Raw genomic sequence first — 16,106 nt, 5'->3', positions numbered from 1 at the left:
ATCACAGGCTTTTATTGTGGAGTCGGGTTAAACATCACAGGCTTTTATTGTGGAGGGGGTTTAAACATCACAGGCTTTTATTGTAGAGTTGGGTTAAACATCACAGGCTTTTATTTTGGAGTCGGGATAAACATCACAGGCTTTTATTTTGGAGATGGGTTAAACATCACAGGCTTTTATTGTGGAGTCGGGTTAAACATCACAGGCTTTTATTGTGGAGGGGGTTTAAACATCACAGGCTTTTATTGTGGAGTTGGGTTAAACATCACAGGCTTTTATTGTGGAGGGGGTTTAAACATCACAGGCTTTTATTGTAGAGTTGGGTTAAACATCACAGGCTTTTATTGTGGAGTCGGGTTAAACATCACAGGCTTTTATTGTGGAGGGGGTTAAACATCACAGCCTTTTATTGTGGAGGCGGGTTAAACATCACAGGCTTTTATTGTGGAGTCGGGTTAAACATCACAGGCTTTTATTGTGGAGGCGGGTTAAACTTCACAGGCTTTTATTGTGGAGGCGGGATAAACATCACAGGCTTTTATTGTGGAGGCGGGTTAAACTTCACAGGCTTTTATTGTGGAGGCGGGCTAAACATCACAGGCTTTTATTGTGGAGTCGGGTTAAACATCACAGGCTTTTATTGTGGAGGCGGGTTAAACTTCACAGGCTTTTATTGTGGAGGCGGGATAAACATCACAGGCTTTTATTGTGGAGGCGGGTTAAACTTCACAGGCTTTTATTGTGGAGGCGGGATAAACATCACAGGCTTTTATTGTGGAGGCGGTTTAAATCATGGCAGTGGTTTTTCTGACATCTGTTCTGACTGTTCAACACAATGAGACACGGAGCCGCCTGTCGTTCAACATGATTTTATTGGTCAGAATCAGATAAATAGGTGATCACTGACAACTGGACCCCTCAGTGAAGGGGCGGAGCCACAGGTGGTCACTCAGGCTTGGTCCTCTTCACAGCTCCAGGTAACCTGTCCTGTAACCTGGAAACACAGAGAGCAGCCGTCAGGTGAACACCTGCCCAGGTGAGTAAAACACCTGCCCAGGTGAGTAAAACACCTGCCCAGGTGAGTTAAACACCTGCCCAGGTGAGTAAAACACCTGCCCAGGTGAGTTAAACACTTGCCCAGGTGAGTTAAACACCTGCCCAGGTGAGTAAAACACCTGCCCAGGTGAGTTAAACACTTGCCCAGGTGAGTTAAATACCTGCCCAGGTGAGTAAAACACCTTCCCAGCTGAGTAAAACACCTGCACAGGTGAGTCAAACACCTGCCCAGGTGAGTCAAACACCTGCCCAGGTGAGTTAAACACCTGCCCAGGTGAGTAAAACACCTGCCCAGGTGAGTTAAACACCTGCCCAGGTGAGTAAAACACCTTCCCAGCTGAGTAAAACACCTGCACAGGTGAGTCAAACACCTGCCCAGGTGAGTCAAACACCTTCCCAGGTGAGTCCAGCTGTGTGTTTAACCCACTCTGATGCAAACAGATGTTGATCACAGCTGTATTAGAGAGACTAAAACAACGAGGAGGAACTGATCCGAACAGACGGGTCAGGAGGTCCAACAGAGCACAGGGGATCAATCAATCGGTAATCAATAACTGAGCATCAGTAACATTTATGTGGTTCAGTGTGAACAAAACAACATCAGAGCAACTCACTTCTGCACAGATTCCTCCAGCCTGGACCAAACCGACTCAACAAAGCGATCGATCTGCGCCTGAGAACAAAAACACATCCAGATGTTCCAGATGTTACTGTAACCAACATGAGATGATCTATTACATCATGATGCACTGTGATCAATAAAGACCAGATGTTCCAGATGTTACTGTGACCAACATGAGATGGATAAAATGGATCAAACCTTTTTCCTCTGGTAGATCAGCGGCGTGGTGAAGAAGATGACGTCAGCTGGAAACACAAACAGGCGGTCACAGTCAGCTGGTTAAAAATATCTAAATAGACATGTTGGATAAACATGAATCATGAAGATAATAACCTGTTGCTGACAGGTTTAATCAGCTTTGGAGAGAGTAAATTATGTTTACAAGTTAGACACTTAAACATTAAGTATAAATAAGGTAAACACTCACCGAGGATCAAAATGGTGATTCCGTTAAATACAGCACCGATATATGTCATCAACCACATGACTGCAGCCAGCTGTAACACAAAACAGAGCTGAAACATGACAACAAACAGCTGAAACATGACAATAAACAGCTGAAACACATAACACAGAAAAAACATGACCATAAACAACTGAAACACATAACACAGCTGAAACATGACCATAAACAGCTGAAACATGACCATAAACGGCTGAAACATGACCATAAACGGCTGAAACATGACAATAAACAGCTGAAACATGACAATAAACAGCTGAAACACATAACACAGAAAAAACATGACCATAAACAACTGAAACACATAACACAGCTGAAACATGACCATAAACAGCTGAAACATGACCATAAACGGCTGAAACATGACCATAAACGGCTGAAACATGACCATAAACAGCTGAAACATGACAATAAACAGCTGAAACACATAACACAGCTGAAACATGACGACAAACAGCTGTAACAAATAACACAGATGAAACATGATAACAAACAGCTGTAACACATACTACAGATGAAACATGACCTTAAACAGCTGAAACATGATGACAAACAGCTGTAACACATAACACAGATAAAACATGATGACAAACAGCTGTAACACATAATACAGATGAAACATGACCTTAAACTGCTGAAACATGATGACACAGCTGAAACAACCCATAAACAGCTGGAACATGATGACAAACAGTTGTAACACATAATAAAGATGAAACATGACCATAAACAGCTGAAACATGATGACAAACAGCTGAAACATGATGACAAACAGCTGGAACATGACGACAAACAGCTGAAACATGACGACAAACAGCTGAAACATGATGACAAACAATGAAACATGATGACAAACAGCTGAAACATGATGACAAACAGCTGAAACATGACGACAAACAGCTGGAACATGATGACAAACAGCTGAAACATGACGACAAACAGCTGAAACATGACGACAAACAGCTGAAACATGTTGACAAACAGCTGAAACATGACGACAAACCGCTGAAACATGATGACAAACAGCTGAAACATGACGACAAACACCTGAAACATGTTGACAAACAGCTGAAACATGACGACAAACAGCTGAAACATGACGACAAACAGCTGAAACATGACGACAAACAGCTGAAACATGACGACAAACAGCTGGAACATGACAAACAGCTGAAACATGACGACAAACAGCTGAAACATGACGACAAAAACAGCTGAAACATGACGACAAACAGCTGAAACATGACGACAAACAGCTGAAACATGACGATAAAAAGCTGAAACATGTTGACAAACAGCTGAAACATGAGGACAAACAGCTGGAACATGACGACAAACAGCTGAAACATGACGACAAACAGCTGAAACATGACAACAAACAGCTGGAACATGACAAACAGCTGAAACATGACGACAAACAGCTGAAACATGACGACAAACAGCTGAAACATGACCATAAACAGCTGAAACATGACCATAAACGGCTGAAACATGACCATAAACAGCTGAAACATGACAATAAACAGCTGAAACACATAACACAGCTGAAACATGACGACAAACAGCTGTAACAAATAACACAGATGAAACATGATAACAAACAGCTGTAACACATACTACAGATGAAACATGACCTTAAACAGCTGAAACATGATGACAAACAGCTGTAACACATAACACAGATAAAACATGATGACAAACAGCTGTAACACATAATACAGATGAAACATGACCTTAAACTGCTGAAACATGATGACACAGCTGAAACAACCCATAAACAGCTGGAACATGATGACAAACAGTTGTAACACATAATAAAGATGAAACATGACCATAAACAGCTGAAACATGATGACAAACAGCTGAAACATGATGACAAACAGCTGGAACATGACGACAAACAGCTCAAACATGACGACAAACAGCTGAAACATGATGACAAACAATGAAACATGATGACAAACAGCTGAAACATGATGACAAACAGCTGAAACATGACGACAAACAGCTGGAACATGATGACAAACAGCTGAAACATGACGACAGACAGCTGAAACATGACGACAAAAAGCTGAAACATGTTGACAAACAGCTGAAACATGACGACAAACCGCTGAAACATGATGACAAACAGCTGAAACATGACGACAAACACCTGAAACATGTTGACAAACAGCTGAAACATGACGACAAACAGCTGAAACATGACGACAAACAGCTGAAACATGACGACAAACAGCTGAAACATGACGATAAAAAGCTGAAACATGTTGACAAACAGCTGAAACATGAGGACAAACAGCTGGAACATGATGACAAACAGCTGAAACATGACGACAAACAGCTGAAACATGACGACAAACAGCTGAAACATGACAACAAACAGCTGGAACATGACAAACAGCTGAAACATGACGACAAACAGCTGAAACATGACGACAAACAGCTGAAACATGACGACAAACAGCTGGAACATGACGACAAACAGCTGAAACATGACGACAAACAGCTGAAACATGACGACAAACAGCTGGAACATGACGAAAAAACAGCTGAAACATGACGACAAACAGCTGAAACATGACGACAAACAGCTGGAACATGACGACAAACAGCTGAAACATGACGAAAAACAGCTGAAACATGACGACAAACAGCTGAAACATGACGACAAACAGCTGGAACATGACGACAAACAGCTGAAACATGTCGACAAACAGCTGAAACATGAGGACAAACAGCTGAAACATGACGACAAACAGCTGAAACATGACGACAAAAAGCTGAAACATGTTGACAAACAGCTGAAACATGAGGACAAACAGCTGGAACATGATGACAAACAGCTGAAACATGAGGACAAACAGCTGAAACATGATGACACACAGCTGAAACAACCCATAAACAGCTGGAACATGATGACAAACAGCTGTAACACATAATAAAGATGAAACATGATCATAAACAGCTGAAACATGATGACAAACAGCTGAAACATGATGACAAACAGCTGTAACACATAATACAGATGAAACATGACCTTAAACTGCTGAAACATGATGACAAACAGCTGAAACATGATGACAAACAGCTGGAACATGACGACAAACAGCTGAAACATGACGACAAACAGCTGAAACATGACGACAAACAGCTGGAACATGACGAAAAAACAGCTGAAACATGACGACAAACAGCTGAAACATGACGACAAACAGCTGGAACATGACGACAAACAGCTGAAACATGACGAAAAACAGCTGAAACATGACGACAAACAGCTGAAACATGACGACAAACAGCTGGAACATGACGACAAACAGCTGAAACATGTCGACAAACAGCTGAAACATGAGGACAAACAGCTGAAACATGACGACAAACAGCTGAAACATGACGACAAAAAGCTGAAACATGTTGACAAACAGCTGAAACATGAGGACAAACAGCTGGAACATGATGACAAACAGCTGAAACATGAGGACAAACAGCTGAAACATGATGACACACAGCTGAAACAACCCATAAACAGCTGGAACATGATGACAAACAGTTGTAACACATAATAAAGATGAAACATGACCATAAACAGCTGAAACATGATGACAAACAGCTGAAACATGATGACAAACAGCTGGAACATGACGACAAACAGCTGAAACATGACGACAAACAGCTGAAACATGATGACAAACAATGAAACATGATGACAAACAGCTGAAACATGATGACAAACAGCTGAAACATGACGACAAACAGCTGGAACATGATGACAAACAGCTGAAACATGACGACAAACAGCTGAAACATGACGACAAACAGCTGAAACATGTTGACAAACAGCTGAAACATGACGACAAACCGCTGAAACATGATGACAAACAGCTGAAACATGACGACAAACACCTGAAACATGTTGACAAACAGCTGAAACATGACGACAAACAGCTGAAACATGACGACAAACAGCTGAAACATGACGACAAACAGCTGGAACATGACAAACAGCTGAAACATGACGACAAACAGCTGAAACATGACGACAAAAACAGCTGAAACATGACGACAAACAGCTGAAACATGACGACAAACAGCTGAAACATGACGACAAACAGCTGAAACATGACGATAAAAAGCTGAAACATGTTGACAAACAGCTGAAACATGAGGACAAACAGCTGGAACATGATGACAAACAGCTGAAACATGACGACAAACAGCTGAAACATGACGACAAACAGCTGAAACATGACAACAAACAGCTGGAACATGACAAACAGCTGAAACATGACGACAAACAGCTGAAACATGACGACAAACAGCTGAAACATGACCATAAACAGCTGAAACATGACCATAAACGGCTGAAACATGACCATAAACGGCTGAAACATGACCATAAACAGCTGAAACATGACAAACAGCTGAAACACATAACACAGCTGAAACATGACGACAAACAGCTGTAACAAATAACACAGATGAAACATGATAACAAACAGCTGTAACACATACTACAGATGAAACATGACCTTAAACAGCTGAAACATGATGACAAACAGCTGTAACACATAACACAGATAAAACATGATGACAAACAGCTGTAACACATAATACAGATGAAACATGACCTTAAACTGCTGAAACATGATGACACAGCTGAAACAACCCATAAACAGCTGGAACATGATGACAAACAGTTGTAACACATAATAAAGATGAAACATGACCATAAACAGCTGAAACATGATGACAAACAGCTGAAACATGATGACAAACCGCTGAAACATGATGACAAACAGCTGAAACATGACGACAAACAGCTGAAACATGTTGACAAACAGCTGAAACATGACGACAAAAAGCTGAAACATGACGACAAACAGCTGAAACATGTTGACAAACAGCTGAAACATGAGGACAAACAGCTGAAACATGATGACAAACAGCTGAAACATGACGACAAACAGCTGAAACATGACGACAAACAGCTGAAACATGACAACAAACAGCTGGAACATGACAAACAGCTGAAACATGACGACAAACAGCTGAAACATGACGACAAACAGCTGAAACATGACGACAAACAGCTGGAACATGACGACAAACAGCTGAAACATGACGACAAACAGCTGAAACATGACGACAAACAGCTGGAACATGACGAAAAAACAGCTGAAACATGACGACAAACAGCTGAAACATGACGACAAACAGCTGGAACATGACGACAAACAGCTGAAACATGACGAAAAACAGCTGAAACATGACGACAAACAGCTGAAACATGACGACAAACAGCTGGAACATGACGACAAACAGCTGAAACATGTCGACAAACAGCTGAAACATGAGGACAAACAGCTGAAACATGACGACAAACAGCTGAAACATGACGACAAAAAGCTGAAACATGTTGACAAACAGCTGAAACATGAGGACAAACAGCTGGAACATGATGACAAACAGCTGAAACATGAGGACAAACAGCTGAAACATGACAACAAACAGCTGGAACATGACAAACAGCTGAAACATGACGACAAACAGCTGAAACATGACGACAAACAGCTGAAACATGACGACAAACAGCTGGAACATGACGACAAACAGCTGAAACATGACGACAAACAGCTGAAACATGACGACAAACAGCTGGAACATGACGAAAAAACAGCTGAAACATGACGACAAACAGCTGAAACATGACGACAAACAGCTGGAACATGACGACAAACAGCTGAAACATGACGAAAAACAGCTGAAACATGACGACAAACAGCTGAAACATGACGACAAACAGCTGGAACATGACGACAAACAGCTGAAACATGTCGACAAACAGCTGAAACATGAGGACAAACAGCTGAAACATGACGACAAACAGCTGAAACATGACGACAAAAAGCTGAAACATGTTGACAAACAGCTGAAACATGAGGACAAACAGCTGGAACATGATGACAAACAGCTGAAACATGAGGACAAACAGCTGAAACATGATGACACACAGCTGAAACAACCCATAAACAGCTGGAACATGATGACAAACAGCTGTAACACATAATAAAGATGAAACATGATCATAAACAGCTGAAACATGATGACAAACAGCTGAAACATGATGACAAACAGCTGGAACATGACGACAAAAAGCTGAAACATGACGACAAGCAGCTGGAACATGACGACAAACAGCTGAAACATGACGACAAACAGCTGAAACATGACGACAAACAGCTGGAACATGACAACAAACAGCTGAAACATGACGACAAACAGCTGAAACATGACGACAAACAGCTGAAACATGTTGACAAACAGCTGAAACATGACGACAAACAGCTGAAACATGACGACAAAAAGCTGAAACATGACGACAAACAGCTGGAACATGACGACAAACAGCTGAAACATGACGACAAACAGCTGAAACATGACGACAAACAGCTGGAAAATGACGACAAACAGCTGAAACATGTTGACAAACAGCTTAAACATGACGACAAACAGCTGAAACATGACGACAAACAGCTGAAACATGACGACAAACAGCTGAAACATGACAATAAAAAGCTGAAACATGTTGACAAACAGCTGAAACATGAGGACAAACAGCTGGAACATGATGACAAACAGCTGAAACATGAGGACAAACAGCTGAAACATGATGACACACAGCTGAAACAACCCATAAACAGCTGGAACATGATGACAAACAGCTGTAACACATAATAAAGATGAAACATGACCATAAACAGCTGAAACATGATGACAAACAGCTGAAACATGATGACAAACAGCTGGAACGTGACGACAAACAGCTGGAACATGACGACAAACAGCGGAAACATGACGACAAAAAGCTGGAACATGACGACAAACAGCTGAAACATGTTGACAAACAGCTGAAACATGACGACAAACAGCTGAAACATGACGACAAACAGCTGAAACATGACGACAAACAGCTGGAACATGACGACAAACAGCTGAAACATGACGACAAACAGCTGGAACATGACGACAAACAGCTGAAACATGACGACAAACAGCTGGAACATGACGACAAACAGCTGAAACATGACGACAAACAGCTGAAACATGACGACAAACAGCTGAAACATGTTGACAAACAGCTGAAACATGACGACAAACAGCTGAAACATGACGACAAACAGCTGAAACATGAGGACAAACAGCTGGAACATGACGACAAACAGCTGAAACATGTTGACAAAAAGCTGAAACATCACGACAAACAGCTGAAACATGACGACAAAAAGCTGAAACATGACGACAAACAGCTGAAACATGAGGACAAACAGCTGGAACATGAGGACAAACAGCTGAAACATGTTGACAAACAGCTGAAACATGACGACAAACAGCTGAAACATGACGACAAACAGCTGAAACATGACGACAAAAAGCTGAAACATGACGACAAACAGCTGAAACATGACGACAAACAGCTGAAACATGACGACAAAAAGCTGAAACATGACGACAAACAGCTGAAACATGACGACAAACAGCTGAAACATGACGACAAAAAGCTGAAACATGACGACAAACAGCTGAAACATGACGACAAACAGCTGAAACATGACGACAAACAGCTGAAACATGACGACAAACAGCTTAAACATGACGATAAAAAGCTGAAACATGACGACAAACAGCTGAAACATGATGACGAACAGCTGAAACATGATGACAAACAGCTGAAACATGACGATGAAAAGCTGAAACATGTTGACAAACAGCTGAAACATGACGACAAACAGCTGAAACATGACGACAAACAGCTGGAACATGACGACAAACAGCTGAAACATGACGACAAACAGCTGAAACATGACGACAAACAGCTGAAACATGACGACAAACAGCTGAAACATGTTGACAAACAGCTGAAACATGACGACAAACAGCTGAAACATGTTGACAAACAGCTGAAACATGTTGACAAACAGCTGAAACATGACGACAAACAGCTGAAACATGACGACAAACAGCTGAAACATGACGACAAACAGCTGAAACATGACGACAAACACCTGGAACATGACAACAAACTTTATGAGAAATGTATTATGCACCAACCTTCAGAGAGTCGACCAGGTCTTCCACCAGCAGCAGCCTCCTGGTCTTACTGGTGAACCAGTTCAGGTGGATCAGACACTGGTTGGCCAGCTGCTGGATGGACTCTGAGGAGATGGCGATATCCCTCTCCAGTACAGACCTGACGAAGTAGACACAATGTCAAAGTGATGTTTCCGGTTTATTTTTGTGTGTTTTTGTTTCTTTTTTTTAATACTTTGTTTTTATTGTTTTTCTTTAGAACAAATGAAAAACAGAAAAGTGAAAAAAAACATGTTGAATCACCATGTTTCTACAGTTTGATCAATTTTCGATGTCAATGTGATTGTCCTTGTCCTGTCGTTTTTATGTATTCAGTCCATTTCTCCCACTTCCGGCAGTATTGATCTTCTTGAGTCCTTATTTCATAAGTCAGATGTTCCATAATATGTATTTCGTCCATAACTTTCAACCAATCTTCCTGGGATGGTGGGTCTGTCTTGTACCATTTTCTTGTAATTGTCTTTTTACAGATCGCGAATACAAGCGGCCGAAATGAGTTTCCTCCGCAGGGTGTCTGGGCTCTCCCTTAGAGATAGGGTGAGAAGCTCGGTCATCCGGGAGGGGCTCGGAGTAGAACCGCTGCTCCTCCGCATCCAGAGGAGTCAGATGAGGTGGCCCGGGCATCTGGTTAGGATGCCTCCTGGGGCATCTGGTTAGGATGCCTCCTGGGGCATCTGGTTAGGGTGCCTCCTGGGGCACCTGGTTAGGACGCCTCCTGGGGCACCTGGTTAGGATGCCTCCTGGGGCATCTGGTTAGGACGCCTCCTGGGGCATCTGGTTAGGACGCCTCCTGGGGCATCTGGTTAGGACGCCTCCTGGGGCATCTGGTTAGGACGCCTCCTGGGGCATCTGGTTAGGATGCCTCCTGGGGCATCTGGTTAGGATGCCTCCTGGGGCACCTGGTTAGGATGCCTCCTGGGGCACCTGGTTAGGATGCCTCCTGGGGCACCTGGTTAGGATGCCTCCTGGGGCATCTGGTTAGGACGCCTCCTGGGGCATCTGGTTAGGATGCCTCCTGGGGCACCTGGTTAGGACGCCTCCTGGGGCATCTGGTTAGGATGCCTCCTGGGGCACCTGGTTAGGATGCCTCCTGGGGCATCTGGTTAGGACGCCTCCTGGGGCATCTGGTTAGGACGCCTCCTGGGGCATCTGGTTAGGACGCCTCCTGGGGCACCTGGTTAGGATGCCTCCTGGGGCATCTGGTTAGGATGCCTCCTGGGGTATCTGGTTAGGATGCCTCCTGGGGCATCTGGTTAGGATGCCTCCTGGGGCATCTGGTTAGGACGCCTCCTGGGGCACCTGGTTAGGATGCCTCCTGGGGCATCTGGTTAGGATGCCTCCTGGGGTATCTGGTTAGGATGCCTCCTGGGGCACCTGGTTAGGATGCCTCCTGGGGCATCTGGTTAGGATGCCTCCTGGACGCCTCCCCGGTGAGGTGTTCCGGGCCCGTCCCACTGGGAGGAGGCCCCGGGGGGGACCCAGGACACGTTGGAGAGACTATGTTTCTCGGCTGGCCTGGGAACGCCTCGGGGTCCCCCCAGAAGAGCTGGAGGAAGTGGCCGGGGACAGGGACGCCTGGGTCTCTTTGCTCAAGCTGCTCCCCCCGCGACCCGATCCCCGGAGCAGCGGAAGATGATGGATGGATGGATCGATGGATGCCTTTTTACAGGCTACTAACATCATTTTCAATATGTATGTTATCATCTTTCAACACAACATTTTCCGTAATGACACCCAGATATAATAATGTACAAGACTTGGATACAACATAACCCAAAATTCTGCACATAACCAAATGAACATCTTCCCAGAATTTTGTGATTTTAGGACAGAGCCAGAACACATGTGAGTGGTTCACATTTACATCCCCACAGCTTCTCCAACATGGCTGTGGTAATGAAATATGTTGATTCCTAATTTTGGGTGTTATAAAAAATCTAATTAAATTTTTCCAGCAATGTAGTCTCCAAACACGTGATGATGTTGTTGACTGCTGTGTTTTCCAAATATGTGACCATCCATCATCAGATATGTTCCCACCCAGCTCTGTCTGCCACTTCAGTTTCACACGTCGTTGTATTCCCCCTTGCCTCCATTATGGCCCATAAATTGTAGAGATTATTCTGAATTTCTTTGCATTATAGGCTTCAGTTATGATTTTGATTATTGAATTTGTGTCCAAGTTTAGTGTGTTTTATTTCTTTATTGAAAAAGTCGTTAGTGTTTGTGTGTGTCACCTGAAAGGATGACCCTCATCTGACTTCTGGATGGCCTGGATCACAGATTTATAAACCCTGCACACAGGAAGCAGACATTATTGCCCCACTCTCGGATGATTTACCCCGTGATGTCAGAGCCCACCCACCTGAAGGTGATGGTGACACAGAGGCAGGCCAGCAGCAGGTACGACACCACGCTGATGACCGATAGTGTTGCCACGGAGACCAGGACCAGCAGCGACAGGCCGAACGCTCCCGCTGACTTCTTCGGTTCTTTCCAGTGAACGAGCTGCAAGGCTACACACAGTTTCAGCTGGAATTTACTCACACTTTGAGGAGAAACTTTTTCCCTTTAATTCAATTCAATTCAATTCATTTTTATTTATATAGCGCCAAATACAACAAATGTCATCTCAAGGCACTTAGATATTAAAGTCCAATTCAAGCCAATTGGAATTCGATTAATTGTAATCTGTATTGTGGGTCAAAAGTGAGTCACCACCATGTTTAGCTGTAGAAAAAATACCTTAAACTATCTTTTTCCAACTTGAAATGTTCTGACTTTTCCTAAAGGGACCCCATCATTAGAAAAAGTCACACTTTGTTTTTGTTTATGTTTCCATGTGGGCTGTACACCACTAGGGCACAAAGATTGTTTTATGGGTCATTTTTGACCCGTGAATTATAAAAACATTTAAACAGCAGAAAAAAGTTCACTGTTTTTTTCCCTTTCAATATAATTAATTCAGAAGTAATTACTTGGCCTGAAAACCTTTCTTTTTACCCAATGTTTTTAATGATCTCCCTTTAAATGCTCTATCCTGTATTTATTTCGTTTTTGCATTTAAAGGACTCACTACTTTTATTTGTGTATTTTATTTGCATTTTACTGTCCCTGCTTTTGAACCTAATATTTGTCTTTTATCCCACTGTAGCACTTTGAGATTTTATTGTAAATGTAAAGTGCGTTATAAATAAAATTTATTATTATTATTATTATTACTTCACATTTATATAATAGCAATAATAATAAACCTTTATTATGTAAAAGAAAACTGAGAAAACAAGAAAACTGTTGATCCAACTGACAGTTGGTTTGTGGTTAAAAAAAAAAAAAGTGTAATCCTGAAAACTGGTGATTGTCTTTTTGTATTGTGTAACAACAAATACATGATAAAAATGTATTGAGTTGAGTTGAATAGATAAATAACATACTAAATAGATTTTGGATTTAAAATTAAATCAAGTTGCTTTATTTTGGGCCTTTGGTAGGGCGGCTCATTTCTGACCCAGTAAACAGAATGTTAAGACCACACAAAGGGTTAAAATGTTAATGAGTTAAAGGGTTAAAATGATGATCAGTAAAGGTGGTTTGAGCAGAGAAAACATCACATTCTAAACACCACAAACTGTTCTTTATTCAGACCTTTGCTTGTTGACCAGAGAACAGAAACGACTGTTCTCACAGAAACTAATCCTGCTTTAAGGCATCATGTGGACCCTATTATGGAGGCGGTGCAGCATTCCTCAGAGGCCCGGTTCTGTTCACTAACAGAATCTGGACCTCCTGCCGCAGCAGAACCAGTTATCAGTTCGTTAAACACAATCATCGTTATTGATCAAAGTTTTAAAGCTGCTTCAAAGTGAACGTCAGAGCTTCGGTTAAACTCTGAAAACTGATCAATTGGTTTGATCAGAGCCCCGACCTGAATGACTGATTCATGACTGTCTAGCAAAACTGGTTTAACGTTTTTAACTGGTCAAACCAAACTGGTTAACATGCTTTAACTGGTCAAACTGTCAAACAAAACTGGTTTAACTGCTGTAACTAGTCATACCAAACTGATTAAACTGCTTTAACTGGTCAAACCAAACTGATTAAACTGCTTTAACTGGTCAAACCAAACTGGTTAAACTGCTTTAACTGATTAAACCAAACTGATTAAACTGCTTTAACTAGTCATACCAAACTGATTAAACTGCTTTAACTGGTCAAACCAAACTGATTAAACTGCTTTAACTGGTCAAACCAAACTGATTAAACTGCTTTAACTGGTCAAACCAAACTGGTTAAACTGCTTTAACTGATTAAACCAAATTTGTTAAACTGTGGTTATACTAAACTGATTAAATTGTTTTAATCGGTTAAACTAAACCGGTTAGTGTTGTAACTGGGTGAACTAAACTAGATAAACTACTCTAACCAAACTAATTAAATTGCTTTAACTGGTGAAACTAAACTGGTTAAAATGCTTTCACCGGTTAAACTGTTTGAACTGGTCAAACCAAACTGGTTAAACTAAACTGGTCATCACTTTAATTGACAGACAGTCACAGCAAACTGGTTAAGCTGTTTTAACTGATAAAAAAAATTGATTTATCTGCTTTAACTAGTTTAACCAAACTAGTGAAAATACTTAAACTAGACAAACTAAATGGCTTAAATTGCTTTAACTAGTCACACTAAACTGGTTAAGCTGTTTTAACTGATTTAAAAAATGGAATTGTTTGCTTTAACTAGTTTAACTAGTCAAAACAAACTGATTAAATTATCCTAAATGGTTAAACCAAGCTGGTTGAAATACTTGAAATTGTCAAAGTAAACTGGTTAAAGTGTTTTAATTGGTTAAACCAAACTGCTTTAACTGGTCATACAGGTTAAACTGGTTAAAAGGCTTCAACTTGTCTAAGTAAACTGGTTAAACTGCTTTAATTGGTCAAACAGAGCAGGTTAAACTGGTTAGACGGCTTCAGACGGTAAAACTAAACTGGTTAAGCTGTTTTAACTGATTAAAAAAATGGAATTGTCTGCTTTAACTAGTTTAACTCGTCAAAGCAAACTGATTAAACTATCCTAAATGGTTAAACCAAGCTGGTTGAAATACTTAGAATTATCAAAGTTAATTGGTTAAACCAAACTGGTTAAAATGTAACTGGTTAAACTGCTTCAGACGGTCAAACTAAACTGGTTAAACTGCTTTAACTTGTCAAAGTAAACAGGTTAAACGGCTTAAACTTGTCAAAGTAAACAGGTAAACTGCTTTAATTGGTCAAACAGAACAGGTTAAACTGCTTTAATTGGTCAAACAGAACTGGTTAAACTAGTTAAAAGGCTTCAACTTGTCAAAGTAAACAGGTTAAACTGCTTTAATTGGTCAAACAGAACAGGTTAAACTGCTTTAATTGGTCAAACAGAACTGGTTAAACTGGTTAAAAGGCTTCAACTTGTCAAAGTAAACAGGTTAAACTGCTTTAACTGGTCAAACAGAACAGGTTAAACTGGTTAAAAGGCTTCAACTTGTCAAAGTAAACTGGTTAAACTGCTTCCGATGGTCAAACTAAACTGGTTGGTTGTAACTGGTGGAACAGCCCGGTTCCACAGCAACCAAAAAGCGTCTGAGTGACGAACAGATCAGGAGACAGGAAGTGACTGATGTCACCCAGCAGGTGAGCTTACCTGCGTGGGTCAGCTCTCTGAGCGAGGAGGAGGAGGAGTTGTTGGAGGATGAAGAGTCGGTGCTGCTGCTGGTGGAGTCGGCCATCTTCTCCTGGTTCAAACTCCGGTCTGAGACCTGAAGCTGCTGGGGCGGCGTGA

At 41.6% G+C, this 16,106-nt stretch overlaps 1 protein-coding gene across 1 annotated transcript; it reads right to left on the bottom strand.

Moving 5' to 3' along the window:
• Positions 1–945: 945 nt before the first annotated feature.
• LOC142379177 (reticulon-3-B-like) lies at positions 946–16,053 on the bottom strand. Its single transcript, XM_075464308.1, has 8 exons — positions 15,969–16,053; positions 12,658–12,808; positions 12,530–12,586; positions 10,254–10,392; positions 2,106–2,175; positions 1,877–1,923; positions 1,671–1,729; positions 946–994 (listed from the first exon to the last, which is right to left on the bottom strand). The coding sequence occupies exons 1-8, from the start codon at positions 16,051–16,053 to the stop codon at positions 946–948; spliced, it is 657 nt and encodes a 218-aa protein (XP_075320423.1).
• Between the last annotated feature and the right edge of the window lie 53 nt (positions 16,054–16,106).

The sequence above is a fragment of the Odontesthes bonariensis genome, chromosome 4, assembly GCF_027942865.1.
Source record: "Odontesthes bonariensis isolate fOdoBon6 chromosome 4, fOdoBon6.hap1, whole genome shotgun sequence".
NCBI lineage: Eukaryota > Metazoa > Chordata > Actinopteri > Atheriniformes > Atherinopsidae > Odontesthes > Odontesthes bonariensis.
The sequence above is the reverse complement of the archived record's forward strand: the minus strand, read 5'-3'. Positions and strand labels throughout refer to the sequence as shown.